Source organism: Cervus canadensis, chromosome 11 (assembly GCF_019320065.1).
Source record: "Cervus canadensis isolate Bull #8, Minnesota chromosome 11, ASM1932006v1, whole genome shotgun sequence".
In the NCBI taxonomy this organism is placed as follows: domain Eukaryota; kingdom Metazoa; phylum Chordata; class Mammalia; order Artiodactyla; family Cervidae; genus Cervus; species Cervus canadensis.
In genome coordinates, this window is record NC_057396.1 from 4,643,469 (window position 1) to 4,663,151 (window position 19,683).

The 19,683-nt window shown below is 40.0% G+C and overlaps 1 protein-coding gene across 1 annotated transcript in view; it reads left to right on the forward strand.

Annotated features, from left to right (window-relative positions):
* The window catches only part of MMP20 (matrix metallopeptidase 20), a 57,900-nt gene that overhangs the window by 14,722 nt on the left and 23,495 nt on the right, over positions 1 to 19,683 (forward strand). The window contains exons 5-6 of the mRNA XM_043482237.1: positions 353 to 514; positions 3,335 to 3,476. Coding sequence (XP_043338172.1) covers positions 353 to 514; positions 3,335 to 3,476 — 304 coding nt within the window. The remainder of the gene's footprint in view (positions 1 to 352; positions 515 to 3,334; positions 3,477 to 19,683) is intronic.

Below are 19,683 nucleotides of genomic sequence, written 5' to 3' on the forward strand. Positions count from 1 at the left end.
TGGATAAAAGAGAGCAGACAGGGAACCAGTGAAGCATGCATGGACTAAATCTAGGTGTTACTGCCACTGTTAGTGCTAAAGTCCTTCTTTACGGAGCACCATTGACCATGAACAAAATGAATGGATTTACATTTCCATCGTCCCCTAACCGAAGCCCCTCCTAGCCAAGGGGAGACGAACTAGGCTAAAGTCAGCAAAGCTAAGTGCCAGAACACCCTACCAACATTATCATAACCCAGTTCTGAAAAGAAAATGAACAAACTGATTTGGCATAAATTCTCCTGTGAAGACAGGAAATAGTGAAAATAAAACTCTGTGTTGATGCTGTCTTTTCCTCTCTCACATCATCTAGGTTTCAATTTATTCACCGTTGCTGCTCATGAGTTTGGCCATGCACTGGGCCTGGCCCATTCCACAGACCCATCAGCACTGATGTACCCAACTTATAAGTATCAGAATCCCTATGGGTTCCATCTCCCCAAGGATGACGTGAAGGGGATCCAGGCACTGTACGGTACAATTGATGCACTTCTTTGACTACAGACCCTGAAAGTGACAGGCATTTGGTCTCACAGCAAAGTGTACTCTGCCAGACATTAACCTGCATAGGTGAAGATTAAGCTAGAAACCCTTAGGTTTCTAGAACCTAAGAATAGCTTAGAAACCCTAAGCTATCCCCTCTTAGGAAGAACTTACTTACCATATATGAGTATTGCTTTTTTTTGTAAGATGAATATTTAAATTTTACATCTTTCCTCCGAGCATATTGGTCCCTCAATGGCCATAGAAAATACAATCATTTGTGTGTATTTTGAGTGTTGATCAGGGGTTAGATATTGGAAGAGGATGGATTTTTTTTACAGTTCATATATATAGTGTTTATTCATTTGCAAATAAGTGACCTTATCTCAGGGCTTCCCTGGTGGCTCAGACAATAAAGAATCTGTGGGAGATCCAGGTTTGAGCCCTGGATCAGGAAGATCCTCTGGAGAAGAGAATGGACCTTATCTTCCTAAAAATAGTAATAACGATGGCAATAACTGTACCATTGAGTCATATAGCTGATCTGCAGTTTACAAATCATGTTCATATGAGTCATCACATACCATCCTCATCACCAGCCTGAGGGATGTAAAATGTTTTGTGCCTTTTATAGTTGAGAAAGCTGAGGCTCAAAGACAGTAACTATCCCAAAATATCCAAAATTATCTGAAATGTTACCATTCTTTTAAAGGTGATATAGGATTATTAGGAACTTTATATCCCACTTTCATAAACATAAAGACAAGTCCATTAATCCATGAGAAGAAATCTTGAAACATCACTAGACCTTGACATTTTGTTTGTTTGATGGGTAAAAAGCTGAAGAATCTAGGACGCTGCCTTTCCTGTAAGCCTCAGAACCTGCTCATTCAGCCTTTACTTGTAGGCACTCCTGCTCTTCCTCTCAGCCTAGAGAAGGGGCTACAGAATCCAGCTCCTCCTGCCTTCCCGCATCTGGCCAGTCCATCTGTTGTAGACGTAGGTACACACAGCTGCAGTCAGATTTCACCTGAGGCACATAAAAGACAAATTTCATCCCAAGAAGCGTTCAGCCAGCTGTATCCCTTCAGAGGGGAGTCTATGCCAGTGCTGCTTCTCTCTTGCGTGACAGGAAAAAAAAACTGCGTATCTCTCCATATAATAAGCTAGGGCTCCAGTGTAAAACCCTTCCTGTGGCCATCAAGGAATGCGTGCTCAGTCACTAAGTTATGTCCGACTCTTTGTGACCCCATGGACTGTGGCCTCTGTCCACGGAATTCTCCAATTGAGAATACCGGAGTGGGTAATCATGCTCTTCTCCTGTGACCCCAAGAAGAACCCACTCCAGATCTGTGCCTACCCTTTATGGGTCTTTGTGCCCTGGAGCATCACCGCCATTCTGACAGCCACTGTTCCTCAGCCAAGAGATGAAGTTTATGTTTTGACAAGGCTGTTTTTCTGGAAGTGAACAAAGTACAGAAACATGGTTTTATATCACCGAGAAGCACAAGCCTCACCTACTGCTAACCACCTTACCACCCTGAGCTTCAGCAGAGTGCTGGGAGGATTAGTAAGTGTTCAAAAAATGGCAGTGTGTTTCTGATCTGACCAGTTTCCACTTTCTGATCTTTTCCCAAAGCCTCACCCCAACCTCTGATCTTCATCCTATTGCTGACCTTTCTCCACCCGGGTCTTACCCACCTCACCCCCTGGCCTCACTCCTTCCCTGATACCCAGCTATGGTAACAAGACTCGATTCAGCAGAGGGACCTCCCAGGAGCAGTGACTTAGGCAGCCCCAGCTCACTCCTCTGTAGTTGGCAGACTGTTCCTGAGGACTGTCTCAGGAAAACTCAACAGCATTTCCCCCAAGGGCCAGGTCCTGTGTTCCGAGAGGATCTACCAGAAGGTGCCTTTAAATGGTAAACACCTCCATGGTACTTCTTCCAAGAGGATCTACCAGAAGATGCCATTAAATGGTAGACACCTCCATGGTACTTCAGGGCCCCAAGAATTTGCTCAGCCTCTCCTGGACACGTAAGAAAAGGCTTATACACAGGGCAAGATACCCAGAAGCTGTTCAAAAATAAGAAGAAAACACACAAGAAAGATATAATCTTATTGAAAACAAGAGTACTTAATAACAAACAAACAAAAAACACAGAGGAAATTTTCAAAATAGATTCCTAATTTGAAACACCCATGGCTATCAAAGAAATTTGCTTAATAATAAAATAATAGTCATTTTTTTGAACTTTTGTTATATGTCAAACACTCCACTAAGTGCTTTTCAGGCATTATTTAATTCTCACAGAAACCTTCTGAGGTCGGTACCTTTATTACTGCTGCTACTGCTAAGTCACTCCAGTCGCGTCGGTACCTTTATTGCCTTCCCCCATTTTACTATGAGGAAACGGAGGCTTAGAGAGATTGAATTATTCGTCTGAATCACACGAGTCCTCCCTCGTAGCTCAGTTGGTAAAGAATCTGCCTGCAATGCAGGTGACCTGGGTTCGATTCCTGGGTTGGGAAGATCCCCTGGAGAATGAAATGGCAACCCACTCCAGTACTCTTGCCTGGAGAATCCCATGGACCAAGGAGCCTAGCAGGCTACAGTCCATGGGGTTGCCACAGTCAGACGCGACTTAGCGACTGAACCACCATCATAGGAGTGAGCAACTAATGAAGCCAGGATTCAAACCCAGGTCCTCATGTCATTGACCTTGTAATATACAATGGAAGTGGGTCCCTGGAGCAGAAGTGTACAGACTGCATTCCTGGTACCATTTTGACCAAGTCACTTTGAACCCTAGGACCTCGGAGAGCATTCCCAGGGAAGCCCACCGCGCCCCATGGGCCCCCTCATAATCCGTCCATCCCCGACCTCTGTGACTCCAACTTATCCTTCGATGCTGTGACGATGCTGGGGAAGGAGCTCCTGCTCTTCAGGGACCGGTAAGCCTGACACGTGCCCCCAGCTCTCACCAGGCTTCAGCCGCGTGCCCAGGCACACGTTGTTGGAGACGACCTTGTTGCTGCCGTGGGTGACGATCATGCTGAAGTGCTGTCCTGTGTGACAGTCGGATGGGAGGCAGGAGTCTTTGGGGAGACACAGAATCGCTGAAACTACTGTTTGTGGGGTACCTACGATGCTCTTGCCACTGGGCTGTTTTCTGTATAAGTCCAGTATTTCTTCTAATCCTTTTCACTGTGAAGCAGTGTTAGAATCCCAAATTTACAGATGAGGACAGAAGCTCAAGAGAACACAAAATTTTACAAGGTAACACAGTTGTATTAAGTGACTGAGTTATGACATCAGCCCAGATTTATCTGATTTCTACTTTATTCACCTCTGTATCCCTACTGAGAGCCCATAGTATATTCTCAGTAAATATTTGTTAAAGAGGGTTGGGTAGGTGGAAAGATGGACAGATAGGTTGTTGCATGGGTGGATGGATTCACGGATGGATAATCAGGTGCATAGATAGATGGGTGGAGAGTTCTAAACTTAGTATTCTTCCTAAACCCCTGTTTCTCAAGGCCTCTTGACTTTTTTTTTTTTTTTATTAGTTGGAGGCTAATTACTTTACAATATTGTAGTGGGTTTTGTCATACATTGACATGAATCAGCCATGGATTTACATGTATTCCCCATCCCAATCCCCCTCCCACCTCCCTCTCTACCCGATCCCTCTGGGTCTTCCCAGTGCACCAGGCCCGAGCACTTGTCTCATGCATCCAACCTGGGCTGGTGACCTGTTTCACCATAGATAATATACATGTTTCGATGCTGTTCTCTCGAAACATCCCACCCTCGCCTTCTCCCACAGAGTCCAAAAGTCTGTTCTGTACATCTGTGTCTCTTTTTCTGTTGTGCATATAGGGTTATCATTACCATCTTTCTAAATTCCATATATATGTGTTAGTATGCTGTATTGGTCTTTATCTTTCTGGCTTACTTCACTCTGTATAATGGGCTCCAGTTTCATCTATCTCATTAGAACTGATTCAAATGAATTCTTTTTAACGGCTGAGTAATATTCCATGGTGTATATGTACCACAGCTTCCTTATCCATTCATCTGCTGATGGGCATCTAGGTTGCTTCCATGTCCTGGCTATTATAAACAGTGCTGCGATGAACATTGGGGTGCACGTGTCTCTTTCAGATCTGGTTTCCTCGGTGTGTATGCCCAGAAGTGGTATTACTGGGTCATATGGCAGGCCTCTTGACTTTTCAACTGCCAGCTGTCAGAAAGCACAGAAGGAGAGGGAATATTGGTGACTTCTTGTTTTACTACAGCTATAGCTACTAGAAGAATACCCTGAGGTTTGAGTTTCTATTATTGTCATTTTAGGAATGTTTCTTTTGGGCTTATTAATTGAAGTTTCAGTAGTTCTGTGAGTTATAAAAAACAATGTGATGGCATTGGTGTTTGACTTTAATGGCATTGGAGACTGAGTAATTTATGATACTGGAGATGCTGGATTTTTAGTGAAGATACTATAGGAGTAGCTGCAGATATAGCTATGACTAGTGGTGGTTGGTGGTTGATCTTTAGTTATGTGCTGCCGAAGTGAGCACAGCTGATCTTTATTTTTTAGTATTTTTGTTATTATGGAGATAATCATGGAAATTAAGTAGATGTAAGTTTAATATTAGTGTAATAAGGGAAAAGGAGAAAATTAAAACTGTTTGTTTTGAAATTAATGTGGAAGTTTTTGAAGATAGGAAGTAGACTTTGATAATACATTTTTCTAGCCAAATTAAGTGTAATAATAATGATGCTGACTTTTGGCTTGCTGAAAGGTGGATGGATGGTGATAGGCAGTGACTGATAACTGGAAAAATCTGAAGAGGTTGGAAAATTCATACAGGTGTTTCCCTGGGGACTCAGTTAGTAAAGAAACCTACAATGCAGGCAATCTGGATTTGATCCCTGGGTCAGGAAGATCCCCTGGAGAAGGGACTGGCAACCCACTCCAGTTTTCTTGCTTGGAGAATCCCATGGACAAAGAAGCCTGGTGGTCTACTGTCTAGGGGGTCCCAAAGAGTCAAATACGACTGAGCAACTAACACATTAAGGGGAATTAATTTTTAGGTTTTGCGTTATAAAGTTAAATTCAAGTACTGGAATAAAACCTGAGAGAGTTACTGCAAAGCTGCTCATTTTAAGTAGTAGGGCAGAGTTATATATCAATAGTTGTTGGAGTAATCTTGTTGGAAAACGCTTCTGATTAAAAGATGTTTAATAGAATCAATTAGGAGAGGATTATTTTCATTTATCAAAATTAGAGTCAAAAAACGAGGTTCCCCTAGACACATGAAGAAAAATAATTTGAATACTTTGGGCAGCTGCTAAGAAAGTGGCAGTGACTCTTATTAATCAGGTGCAGGCATTAGTACACAATGTGTTAGCAATTTTGATAATTCAATCTTTGGAGAAAAATCCTTTAAGGGAAGGCCTATCTATGAGCTGTAGGCTTCTGATAGTAAGTGAGGTTGAAATAAAGAATAAAGCTTTAAATAAGCTGCCCATTTGAAAGGTGTCTTGTTTATAGCTATGAAGAATAGACCCAGAGAATATAAATAATATGGATTTTTAAAATGTATGTGTGCAGACATGGAAGAATGCTAAGTATGGTTGACTAATATCAATGATAACTATTACTAGGCCTAAATGGCTTGAAGTAGAGGAGAGAGCAATCTGCTTCACGAGAATAGTTGGTGTGGGTAATAACACCTGAACAGATGTCAGTGTTTTGGATAGTTTTATTCTTTTCTATCACTGGTAAAAACAAATTAATAAAAGCTCCAGCCATTGTGCTTGAATGAGGCTGAGGGCCATGGTAGACAAGGCCAAGCTGGAGGGATTCTCCAGCCACAGCTGGAAGCCCCATGAGTAGAAGCGGACAGTGACTAAGGTTAAGCGTGAAGATTTGTTGGAAAGCTCATGAATTAAAGTTGCATTGTTCCTATTCCCCTCCCATGGTGCTGTCTCTGGGAACATGGCTACCAGTTCCTCTGTAATCACTTCTCTCCTTGGACAAAAAGAAACCTCCCAACTCCCACCCCCACTCCTACCTTTACTGGGGACAGAACTCAACCACATCAGAATAGGCAGAGGTAGCTCAGGCATAAGCATGTGTGACATGACTTATTCTTTTTCTTCATTGGAAAAGTGTGTGTTGAACTCATGTAGGGTGCTAACCCCGTCACAGTAACTGGGGCTGTAAAGACAGATCAACAGTCCCCTGGCTTTTGCACACCTCAAAATGAAGGAAAGAAAGATCCAAAGAGCACTGCCATCTCTCTGTGTGCTGTGGGTGTATTTAGTCAGACAGAGAAAGGGGTCTGGTGTCTCTTTCTTTAAAAACACACTAATTCCCTCAGCCTCACCCTCATGACCTTATCAAGCCCTAATCACCTCCTACTGGTCCCATCACACTGGGGGTTATGATGAATTATGGGAGGACACAGACATTCAGTCCATAACAGAGTAATCATATTGTTAAACATGTTATTGAATATCCTTCCAGACTTTTTCTCTGAGTAGAGATTTATCATAAATATGGGAGGGAGACAGGGATATCCACAAAAGTAAGACTTTGTAATGTGCTGGATGTGCTGATTTGCAAACTTTTTCACTCAATTATCTCTCATTTTTTCCATGTCAGTGAACTTTAATTTTCATCTTTATTTAATATATGTGTATATTATCCCAGTGTACAGATCTTTACTTATTTACTTATCCCTACTTACTTAACCTGTCCCAAACTAATGAACATCTGGATTGTTTCCACTTTTTAAAAAGTTAGAAACAGCTGAACTAAATCTTCAACAATGGATGGGCATCTACTTTTCAAAGCAAGTAAGAGGAAAACCCAGAAATCTAGGCTTTAGCCTTAGGCTAAGTTGGTTCGAATTCTGGTTATGCTTCCTACTGATCAGGTGACACTGGGCAAGTCGTGTGTCAAACTTGTGAGGGCTTAATAAAAGGCAGTTACTATATTTAGGAAGGGGAACAAAAACTATGTACAATAGATTAAGGCTTGGAAACAACCAGAGGTATTTTTAATTGTTACCTGTTTCGATTGATTTTTTTCCCTAAGACTTGCTGATTATTTACTTTGTTTTTATTATTTATTAGCAAAAAGTAAACCAAAGTGGAATCAGTAGGCATTGAGCCAGGAGTGATAGGCAAGGTGCAGAGCAGGAGAGCCCCAGACACCGTGCAAGGTAACGTCGGCTCCATCTGAGGGAATGAACTCGTCAGACTCTGTGCCATCCTGATGAGTGGGTGTGCCCCAGTGCAACAAGTAGCTTCTTCTTTTGGTATTATCAGTGGTTGTGACAGAGGCAAAGGGACAGTGAAGTCAAAGACAGCCCTTTCACACAATCATATTTTCTTTAAAAACTAAAAGAAACACTTTTTAAACTTCTATTTATCACACTATGAGCATTCAACAATTGCTAACAACTAATGGGAGATAATATATCCTTTGATGAAATACCAAATGTAAATGAAATGTAAATACTGACGGTGGTAAGAGAATAGAAAGAGAAGCATAGATATAAGGGGCATTTAGAAGGGAGTAAGCAGGGAAGAAAGATGGCTGATTAACTTTTTCCTGCTCAGCCATCACCTTCTCATCTTCTTCCGCTCAGGATCTGAGGAGCTATTATGGTAAGGGCAGGTAATTCCAAAGAACTAGGAAGAGCTAGAAGGAGGACGGGGAGCCAAGAGTGGTACCCTTCCAGCACTGGAGCTGCCACTAACCCACCATGGGACCTTGAACTTCTCTTCCTCCTTTGCAAAATCAGGTGTTGCCTGATATTTGTCGTGACTTCAATGTGTTCAGTACTCGGTGCTAAGCATTTTGTTATCAACTCCTTACACAGCCCTGTAAGGTATGAATTAGACATAGAAAAGACGGACAACTTGTTCACACTCACAGGGCTGGTCATGTTTTAAGCTGGGGCCCACACCCACAGTCCTGTGCCAGAGGCTGTGCTCCTGAGCACCCTGCCCTGCTGCCTCGTAGGTGCCGTGCAGAGCTGGACTCGCATGGCGCTGATCCCCTATCGTCACCAAAAGTCCCCAAGGGCTTGCTAAACCTGGACAAAGAACAAAGAATTCTTTCAGCCACAGCCATCATGGCAACCTGGGGGCCATATGAAAGCATTCCCAGCCTGTTCTCTCCCACCCGCCAGCCTGGAATTCCCCATCACTAACAATAATCTGTTGATGAGACATTTCAGGCTGTGGAGGTAATAACCGCACAGTTTGTTTCCAAAGCATGATGGAATGCAGTGCCTTTTAAAGTCACTGTGAGACTGCTACATATTCTCCACAGTGTATAAATGGATATGGGTACATTCAAATGTTCTGTTTGAAGAGAAACTTCAGCTACACACAAACACATATGTAATTCACACAGATTTACTTTTTATAATAAATTACAAAATATTAAGGTTATCTCAGATTTCCTTGAAATGACTGGAACAACAGTCATACCCAAATGATATTTGTATGCCTTCTATTATTCTGGGTTTTACATGATGCAGTTTTAATGATAAGATCAAGAATATGTCTATCAGCTTCAGATCTCAGAAGAATAATAGCATTTCACATGTAGAATAGGCATAAAGTTGATCATGTCCAAATCCTTCATTTTGGAGTCTGCTGACACCCAGAGCAGAGTCTCCTATCACTCACCTAGAAAACCTCGTAGCTGTGCAGTGGAACTGTGAAGAGAATGCTGGATTTTGACTTGAATGAATGAATGCCTTCTGACTGGAATGCATTTGCATGAGTGAGAAAAGCACTTTGGGGTGGCTCCTCTGTCCCTGGGCCCTGGGCCTGCAGGTTGGGTGAAGAGCCACAGGGAGGAGGAGGTTCTTAAGTATCTAGGTCCCCAAAAATGTCTGCTAGGCTTCTGCATGTGCTGTTTTATTCTCAAATTAGAGTTCTTTATTTTAAAACATCTGTAAATCCCTGACTGATTGACTAATTGTCACATTCTGAAAGATGTTATGTACCATATATAGTAATGGAAAGAAAAATATGTTTCAGGGTCACTCATGTAGGGACTGAAGAGAAGGACGAATGTAAGAGGCATCTTGAAAAAGTCACCAGCAGGACCTTGACACTGATCTGATGAGAACAATGGAAAAGGAGAGTCAAAAGTAGCAGCATCACTCACTTAGATAAGAAAATCAAAAAGATTTAGATGCATCAAGAAAAAGTCAATTTTAGATAAACTCTTATAATATTATTAATTATAAAATCTGACATTTCATGATCCTTTATGATGTGCAATGTTATCCTAAACATTTTATAGGTATCTGCTCCTTTAATCCACACTCTTTTTCCCAGCTAGAGTTTTAACCTAGGTCTACTTGACATCAGAGACAGAATGGCTATAATGGAACCCCAGATAAATCAGGGAAAAGAGGATTGTCTTTTTTTTTAAGTGATCAGTAGTGGACAATGCTGCTGAGGTCACCAGGTTGAAAACTGAAGAACAGGACTTCAGTCCAGGATGATGAAGGACTATAGTTTTAGCAGCACAGTTGGGGCTTCCCTGGTGGCTCAGTGGTAAAGAACCCGCCTGCTAATGCAGGAGATGTGGGTTCGATCCCTGCATGGGAAGGATCCCTTGGAGAAGGAAATGGAAACCCACTCCATTATTTTGGCCTGAGGAAATCCCATGGACAGAGAAACCTGGAAGGCTACAGTCCATGGAGTCGAAAAGAGTCAGACACAACTTAGCGACTAAACAACAAGAAGGAATGAACCTAGATCCTAAGGAATGAAAAGGCAAAGGGTAATGGCGGGCTTCCCAGGTGGCACTAGTAGTAAAGAACCCCCTGCCAGTGCAAGAGGCATAAGAGATGAGGGTTTGATCATCCCTGGGTCAGGAAGACTCCCTGGAGGATGGCCTGGCAACCCACTCCAGTATTCTTGCCTGGAGAATCCCATGGTCAGAGGAGCCTGGAGCGCTACAGTCCCTAGGGTCGCAAAGAGTCAGACACAACTGAAGCGACTTAGCATACATGCACAAAGAGTGATGGTATAGATCATTCATTTTCAAATCATTCATTTGAAAATCTTATGAATAACAAGGAGTTAAGACAATAACTGGAAGAGGCAGCAGAGTGAAATGAGGATTTTTCAGTTTGAGAAATACCTGGGAACATTTGAAGGCATAAAAAGGAGCCGTTGCGGAGAAAGAAATGCAAAGCTCTATCAGAAGGAAAGACAATAAAATCAGTACCCTCTCCTATTATTAATAGGTGAGTCCATTGGGACCTAGCATTTTCCAGATTTTCATGGGCTTGAGGAAAGCGTGCACAACTAAAAAGGAAGTCTTCCTCCTTCAGTCTCCCTGAGGATATTTCTTTTCTGGCTCTAAGGTTGCATCACTGAAAGTCAACACATGGTATTGTATTTACTTAGATTGATTCTCTGTTATGTATTATGAATTCAGGCAAAGAGGCAGAAGGTGTACAAAGATTGCTGATTCACTGTCGTTTCTTCTGAAACCCCTCCTTCTGACTAAGGACGGGGTTCTTTACATCTTCATAGGTTGTGGCTTAAAATATGGATCTCCATAGGCTCCCAAGATGGATATATACACTTAATTTAAGGACACAATGAATAGTTTTCACTGTTTTAACCACTATCTACATGTAGGATTTTAATTTTATAAGCTTTGTTTTTCTTGGTTTCAGTGAGATGGATGATGCATGTCTGATTCTTGGCCTCTTAAACCTCCTGATATAAACAGCCCTGGATAGTGAGCTCCCCGCAAATGAATGCCTTCTTGACCAATGATGTGACTGTTTGTATTTCAAAGTTTCCACTGACAAAATTTTATATTAATGAGAAAAATGTACAAGAAAATTTAGTTCTATTGATAAACTCTAGGTTTTACATAATTAATAAGTTTGTAGGGTAACAACATGTCTCTTTAAAGTATTTACAAATAATTGTAAGAGTGTAGCAGTCCAGAGTTTATAAAACACTTTGATATGCATTGTCTCAATTGATCCTTTGAAATGTTAGCAGTTATTATTATTATTTTCATTCTTATTTGACAAGAAGAAATTTAGCCTCAGAAAAATTAAGTGACTCATACAAGGTCACACATCCAATAACAAAATAAGGTCTCAAGTACCCGTTGCTTCTTTCACTGCACCACAGTGCCCATTCTCAGGGAAGAGAAGCATCAATTCAACCCAGCATCAAAAGACTGAAAGAAGAAAGACACTCCCTTCTCCTGAAACTAGGGCACAGAGTGACAGAGAAGAGTCAAGGAAAGTCAGGGGTGAAGAGAATGGAAAATGAAAGGACCTATTCACTCTTGCTGAATTACAGTCAGCAAAGAGGTAACCGTGTCTCCTAGAAAGGAAAGACCAAGAGGATCAGTCAAGCAGGTGGGGAATGAAGACAGTGGGGTGCAACAAGAACAACAAAAAAAGGTAAAAAGCTTAACAGACTTCAATCAAGCCTTAGATGTGCCAGGATTTGCTAATCCTGAGAATACATAGATGAATAATATACAACCCTGCCGCAGGGAGCTCACAGGACTGGCAGCGAGCGTCAGGAATGTTACCGCTGACTTCTGCTCAAACCTGATGACTTAGATGCTGTTCTTTAGTAAAGAGAGTATGAAAACTGATGATTAGATAAGTTCTACACAACCGTGACATCTATCTATCTAGTCAACAAATATTTATTGAGCTTAACTATGTTCCAGATACAGCTTTGGTTCCTGGCTAAACAATGCAGTCAAATATCTATCAGCAAGTCTTTAATATCAATAGACTCCATTGTTTTGCCCTCCTTACCTAAGATCAGATTACAGACTATTAATATGATCTGTTTATTTCACTACCATTTTCAAAATATCTTGCAATTGTTCTTTTTTTTTTTTTAATTGAAGTACAGTGGGTTTCCCTGGTGGCTCAGTAGAAAAGAATCTACTTGCAATGCAGGAGAAGCAGGAGACGGGGGTTCTTTCCCTGAATTAAGAAGATACCCTGGGCCAGGAAATGGCAACGCAGTATTCTTGCCAGGAAAATCACATAGACAGAGGAGCCTGGTGGGTTGCAGTCCATAGCATTGCAGAGTCAGACACAGCTGAACGCACATAGTTGATTTACAGTTGTGTTAGTTTAAGGAATACAGCAGTGTGATTCAGTTATACATGCATATATTTTTTCAGATTCTTTTCTCTTATAGATTTTTATAAAATACTGAGTATAGCTCCCTGCGCTATACAATAGGTCTTTGTTGATTATCCATTTTATATATAGTAGTGTGTATATGTTAATCAAAAACTCTTATCCTTCTCTCCCTTTCCCTTTGGTAACCATAAATTTGTTTGCTATATCTAATTCTTTTTGTATGTAAGTTCACTTGCATCAGTCTTTAAAGATTCCACATATAAGCTATATCATATGATATTTGTCTTTGTCTGGCTTACTTCACTTAGTATGATAATCTCTAGGTTCATCCATGTAGCTACAAATGGCATTACTTCATTTGTTTTATGGATGAGTAATGTTCCATTATATACTTATATATGTGTATGTATATATAGATATAGATATAGACATATATATATATATCCCATCTTCCATAACCATTCATCTGTTGATAGATGCTTATGTTGCTTCCATGTCTTCGCTTTTGTAAATAGTGCCACAGTGAATATCAAAGTGCATGTATTATTTCAAATTGGTTTTCTCCAGATATACACCCAGGAGTGGAATTGCAGGATTATATATAGCTCTAATTTTAGTTTTTTAAGGAACCTCCTTATTGTTCTCTATAGGGACTGTACCAATATACATTCCCAGCAACCGTATAGGATGGTTCCCTTTTTCCCATACCCTCTCTATTGTTTAGACGTTTTGATGCTGACTGTTCTGACTGGTGTGAAGTGATACCTCATTGTAGTTTTGATTTACATTTCTCTAATATTATTAATGATGGTGAGCATTTTTTGTTTGCCTTTTGGCCATCTGTACATCTTCTTTGGAGAAATGTCTGTTTAAATCCTTTGCCCATTTTTTGGTTGGATTGTTTGTCTTTGCAAATATTTTCTCCCATTCTGTAGGTTCTCTTTTTATTTTGTTTATGATTTTCTTTGCTGTGCAAAAGCTTTTATGTTTAATTAGATCCTGTATGTTTACTTTTTTATTTCTATGACTATAGGAGATAGATTCAAAAAGGTATTGCTGTAATTTATGTCAAAGAATACTCTAGCTATGTTTTCCTCTACAAATTTTATAGTATCTAGTCTTACAGTTAGGTCTTTAATCCATTTTTAGTTTATTTTTGTGTGTGATATTAGAGAGTTATTCTACTTTCATTCTTTTAGATGTTGCTGTCCAGTTTTCCCAGCACCACTTATTGAAGAAACTGTGTTTTCTCCATTGTATATTCTTGCCACCTTTGTCATAGATTAATTGACCATAGGTGCATGGGTTTATTTCTGCTCTTTTTTTTTTTTGTGGTATCTTTTTCTGGTTTTGGTATCAAGGTGATGGTTGCCTCATAAAATGAATTTGGGAGTGTTCCTTCCTCTGCAATTTTTTGGAGGAGTTTCAGAAAGTAGGTGTTAACTCTTCTCTAAATGTGCAGTAGAATTTGCCTGTGAAGTCATTTGGTGCTGGGCTTTTGTTTTTTGGGAGTTTTTAAATCACAGACTCAATTTCAGTATTTGTAATTCATCTATTCATTTTTTTAATTTCTTCCTGGTTTAGCTTTATGAGATTTCTAAGCTTTATAAGATTTCTTTCTAAGAATTTGTCCATTTCTTCTTGGTTGTCCATTTTATCAGCATATAATTGCTTGTAGTAGTTTTTTATGGTCTTTAATATTTCCATGGTATTGGTTGTAACTTCTCCTTTTTCATATCTAATTTTATTAATTTGGGCCCTCTTCCTTTTTCTCATGATGAGTTCTAGATAAAGATTTATAAATTGTGTTTATTTTGTCAAAGAACCAGCTTTTAGTTTTATTGATCTTTTCTATGTTTTCTTTGTCTCCATTTCATTTATTCAATATTTCTGCTCTGATCTTTATGATTTCTTCCCTTCTACAAACTTTGGGTTTTGTTTGTCCTTCTTTCTCTAGTTGCTTTAGGTATAGGGTTAAGTTGTTTATTTGAGGTTTTTCTTGTTTCCTGGGGTAAGCTTGTGTCACTATAAATTTCCCTCTTGGAATTGCTTTTGCTGCATCCCACAGGGTTTTGATCATTGCGTTTCACTTTCTTTTGTCTCTAGGTATTTTGTTTTATTTCCTCTTTGATTGCTTCAGTGATCCATTAGTTGTTTAGTAGCATATTTTTTAGCCTTGATGTATTTGTGCTTTTTTGCACAAATCTTGAAATTGATTTCTAATCTCATAGTACTGTGAATGAAAAAAGTGCTTTATATCAGTGGTCCCCAACCTTTTTGGCCCCAGGGACTGGTTTTGTGGAAGACAGTTTTTCCATGGACAGGGCAGGTGGGGGGTGGGCATGGTTCAGGTGGTAATGTGAATGATGGAAAGCAATGGGGAATGGCAGATGAAGGTTCACTCACTTTTCTGCCACTCACTTCCTGCTGTGTGGTCCACTTCCTAACAGGCCACAGACCAGTACCTGTCCTCAGCCTGGGGGTTGGAAACCTGCTTTATATGATTCAATCTATATAAGTTTACTGAAGCTTGCTTTGTGGCCTAGCATGTGATCTATCCTGGAGAATGCTCCATGTGCACTTAAAAAGAATGAATATTCCACTGCTTTCAGATGGAATGTTCTATAAATATCAATTAAGTTAATCTGGTTTAATTCATCATTTAAGCCTTGTGTTTCCTTATTGATTTCTGCCTGGATGATCTGCCCATTTATGTAAGTAGGGTGTTAAAGTCCCCTGCTATTATTGTGTTACTGTCAATATCTCCTTGTATGTCTCCTTTTATGTCTGTTAACAGGTGCTCCCATGCTGTTGTTGTTCTTTAGTCACTAAGTCATGTCCAACTCTTTTGTGACCCCATGGACTGTAGCCCACCAGGCTCCTTTCTCCATGGGATTTTCCAGGCAAGAACACTGGAGCAGAATGACACTTCCCTCTCCAGGGGATCTTCCTGGCCCAAGAGTTGAACCTGCATCTCCTGCTTGGCAGGTGGATTCTTTGCTCTGAGCCCCCTGGGAAGTTTATGTCGGGTGCATGTGTGCCTGTGTCCTAAGTCACTTCATTCATGTCTGACTCTTTGCACCCCTATGTACTGTAACCCACCAGGCTCTTCTTTCCATGGCTTCTCCAGGGAAGAATACTGGAGTGGGTTGTCATGCCCTCCTCTAGGGTCTTTTTCCCAACCCAGGGATCAAACCCACATCTCTTACATCTCTTGCATTGGCAGGTGAGTTCTTTACCACTAGTGCCACATCTACAATTGCTGTATCTTCTTCTTGGATTGATCCCTTGATCATTATGTAGTGTCTTCTTTGTCTCCTGTAACACTTTATCATTTTTTAAAATAATTTTTATGGGACTATAGTTGCTTTACGATGTTGTGTTGGTTTCTACCACACAGAAACCAGTGACTCAGTTATACATATACATATATCCCCTCTTTTTGGGTTTTCCTCCATTTAGGTCACCACAGAGCACTGAGCTGTACTGGAGGTTCTCATTAGTCATCTGTTTCATACATAATAGTGTATATATGTCAATCTCCATCTCCCAACCCATCCCACCTCTCATTCCTCCCTTAGTGCCCATACATTTGTTCTCTACATCTGTGTTTCTATTCCCACTATGCAGATAAGATCATCTATACCATTTTTCTAGATTCCACATATATGCATTAATATACTATATTTGTTTTTCTCTTTCTAACTTACTTCACTCTGTATGACAGCCTCTAGGTCCATCCACATCTCTACAAATGACCCAATTTCATTCCCTTTTATGATTAAGTAATATTCTATTGTCTATATGTACCACATCTTCTTTATCCATTCCTCTGTTGGTGGACATTTAGGTTGCTTCCATGTCATGGCCATTATAAATAGTGCCACAATGAACATTGAGGTGCACGTGTCTTTTTGAAACATGGCTTTTTCAAGGTTTATGCCCAGTAGTGGGATTACTGGGTCATATGGTAGTTCTATTTTTAGTTATTTAAGGAGCCTCCATACTGTTCTCCATAGTCACTTTATCAATTTATATTCTGACCATCAGTGCAAGAGGGTTCCAATAGTCTTTATCCTAGTCTATTTTGTCTTGGGTTTCCTTGGTGACTCAGTAAAGAGGTAAAGAATCTGCCTGCCAATGGAAGAGACATGCATTTGATCCCTTGGTCAGGACTATCCCCTGGAGAAGGAAATGGCAACCCATTTCAGTATTCTTGCCTGGAAGATCCACTGGACAGAGGAACCTGGAAGGTTACAGTCCAGGGGGTTGCAAGAGTTGGACTTGACTTAGTGACTGAACAGCAACAACAACGTTTTGTCTTATATGAGTACTACTACTCCAGCTTTCTTTTGATTTCCATTTGCATGGAATATCTTTCCATTCCCATCAGTTCTTCTTTTCTAACAATTTTATAGATTTTCTTTTTTTGCCTTATACTTTAAATCTACTCACAGGTATATTAGGAGGTTAATTGTTATACCTTTTTTGGTCAATTTTAATGTATTTATTATTGTAATCTATAGGTCTAAGTTTGTAAATCTTCTGAATATGTGTCTTATCACTTTATTACCCACAAGATATAATTTTTCTTCATTAATATAAAACTTTTAATGAGTAAAGATTCTTTTGGAATTTGTGATACTTTACATAAGTATCACATATACATAGTGCTTATTAGTTATTAGTATTTATCATGTATACATTCTAATATGTCATAGCAGTGTTTAAGCCAAGGTTTCTTGACTTTGGCACTACTGATATTTTGAGCCAGACAAGTCTATGCCATGCTGGGCTATCCAGTGCATTGTAAAAGGTAAATAAAATGATATCCCTGGTTTTCACTAGACTCCAAAAGCATTACCCACTCCTAGCTGTGACAACCAAAACTATCACCACTCATTAAAAAATGTCTTCCATGTCACAAAATTATTCTTGGTTTAGAATGATACTTTACATCAATTTAATCCTCACAATACCCACAATATCCTAAGTCAAGTAAGTAATATAAGATTCTATCACCTGTGAACAGTTCTAAAAGTACATTTTGGTTTGCCTAAACTCTTAGCCATTGCACTTTACTACCCCTCACATTGAGTCATCTGGGACATCAATAACATGCAACTTAAAGAATTGGTTTAATTTGCCTAGAGTCACTTGATTTTTAAATGAGAATTTAAAAACTCCCATGTGATTTTTAAATGAGAAATGAAAGATAATACATCCCAGCTCTAGAGTACCCAAGAAGAGAAAGCAGCTGGAAGTTAACCTCATCAGAGATGTAATTCAGAAAAAGCCTGATTATTAGACAATGTGTCTGCTTATCCTCCTTCCCACTTTCCTCATGCTCATTATTTTAATTGCCTGAAAGGCACACTTTGTGCCTTAGAGAAAATCTAGCACAGTGACTTGAGCAGAATCAGCATTTTGGAATTACATATTGTGTTGAATTAATTGGAAAATGCTTTTTGGATTCTTCATGGGTTCCCAGTGAATCCATTTTTTGGCCTCCTTATCAAAGATGAAATTATGAGCTTTTGACTTAATCTGTTTTTCTATATTTATTACCTGATTCTTCTGGATACCCAAACAAGTGCTCACTTTGTGATGGTGAAGAGAAGGAAGTGGGGAAAGCAGTTCTTCTGGCCTCCAGAAAAGGCCAGATCTCATTGGGTAAGCGGTCAAGTTATAAACAGAGGAAAACCAGAGGTCACAAGGCTGAGAAGGAGCAAGTAGAGAAATTAGGGGGTATGATGAAAATCAAGGCAGCTGGAATTTAATTGACTCTGTCTGGCCTTAGCCACTCACTGACATTGGAGCCTCCCAGTCTTTCTGGGTCTAAGTTTTCTATCTGTTAATACATACAGTGTAAATATATAATTTCCTTGATAGATAAAGATTGGTACAGAGTAGACTAATTCAGACAACCTGAGAATACACTGGGCTACACCTAATGGAATGATGGTGGTGGTTTAGTTGCTAAATTATGTCCAACTCTTGAGACTGGATGGACTGTAGGCTGCCAGGTTCCTCTGTCCATAGGCTTTCCCAGGCAAGAATACTGGGTGGGCTGACATTTCCTTCTCCAGGGGATCTTCCTTCTCCAGGGACTGAACCCATGTTTCCTGCATTGCAGACAGATTCTTTACTGCTGAGCCACCAGGGGCTTCCCACACCTAATAGAAGATTTTGGCCTAATTCTTACATATAACTTTAATAATACTGCTAGCTATGTTCTTTGCACTTTGCCTATTTTATGAGATTGTTGTTTCCTGCATTACCAAATGTGTGGCTGAATCTCCAACAAAATAATAATAACTAGGTGACTTGGAGCAGTTAATCAAATACATAGTTCTGTATGCAATCAATAATTGTAATTACTCTAGATATGGAAGGATACAAACAAGAGGAAATTTTTCCTGGACTGTAAGAGGCTGAGTAAGACAGGTTGGTCCAGCCCCTTGGTTACTGTTGATAGTAACAGTACACTGACTGGCCTATCAGCAAAATCTTCGCCAGACCTAGGAATGAGTTCCTTGCTCCATGGGATGAAATGGTCATGAAATGCCTCCCAAAGTATGGTTGAATTTGTAACCATGAGGGGGCCCTGTCAACTACAAATTTTCACCTACCTCTACAAGAATGAAATCGTGAGCTGGGGCAGCTGCTGATTTTCAACATCCCCCGAAAAATGTTCAGGGAGAAGAGCAAAAATGAGGCACTCTGTGCTCAGGGAAAAGCTAGCAGAATGGGTTTGCAGAAGGTATTTTTAGGAACTGATTTTATGAGCCTAATTTTTGTACCTCCTCATATCTAGAAAAGCACTAAAATCCTTGTGACAGCTGTTCCTTGTGACTAGCAGAAAGCTTCACCAGACTAGCAGAAACCTTCTGGAAAAATATGTACTTGATTATATATATTCCCTCTTCACCAAAACCAAATATATATACTGACCTCTCCTCACCCT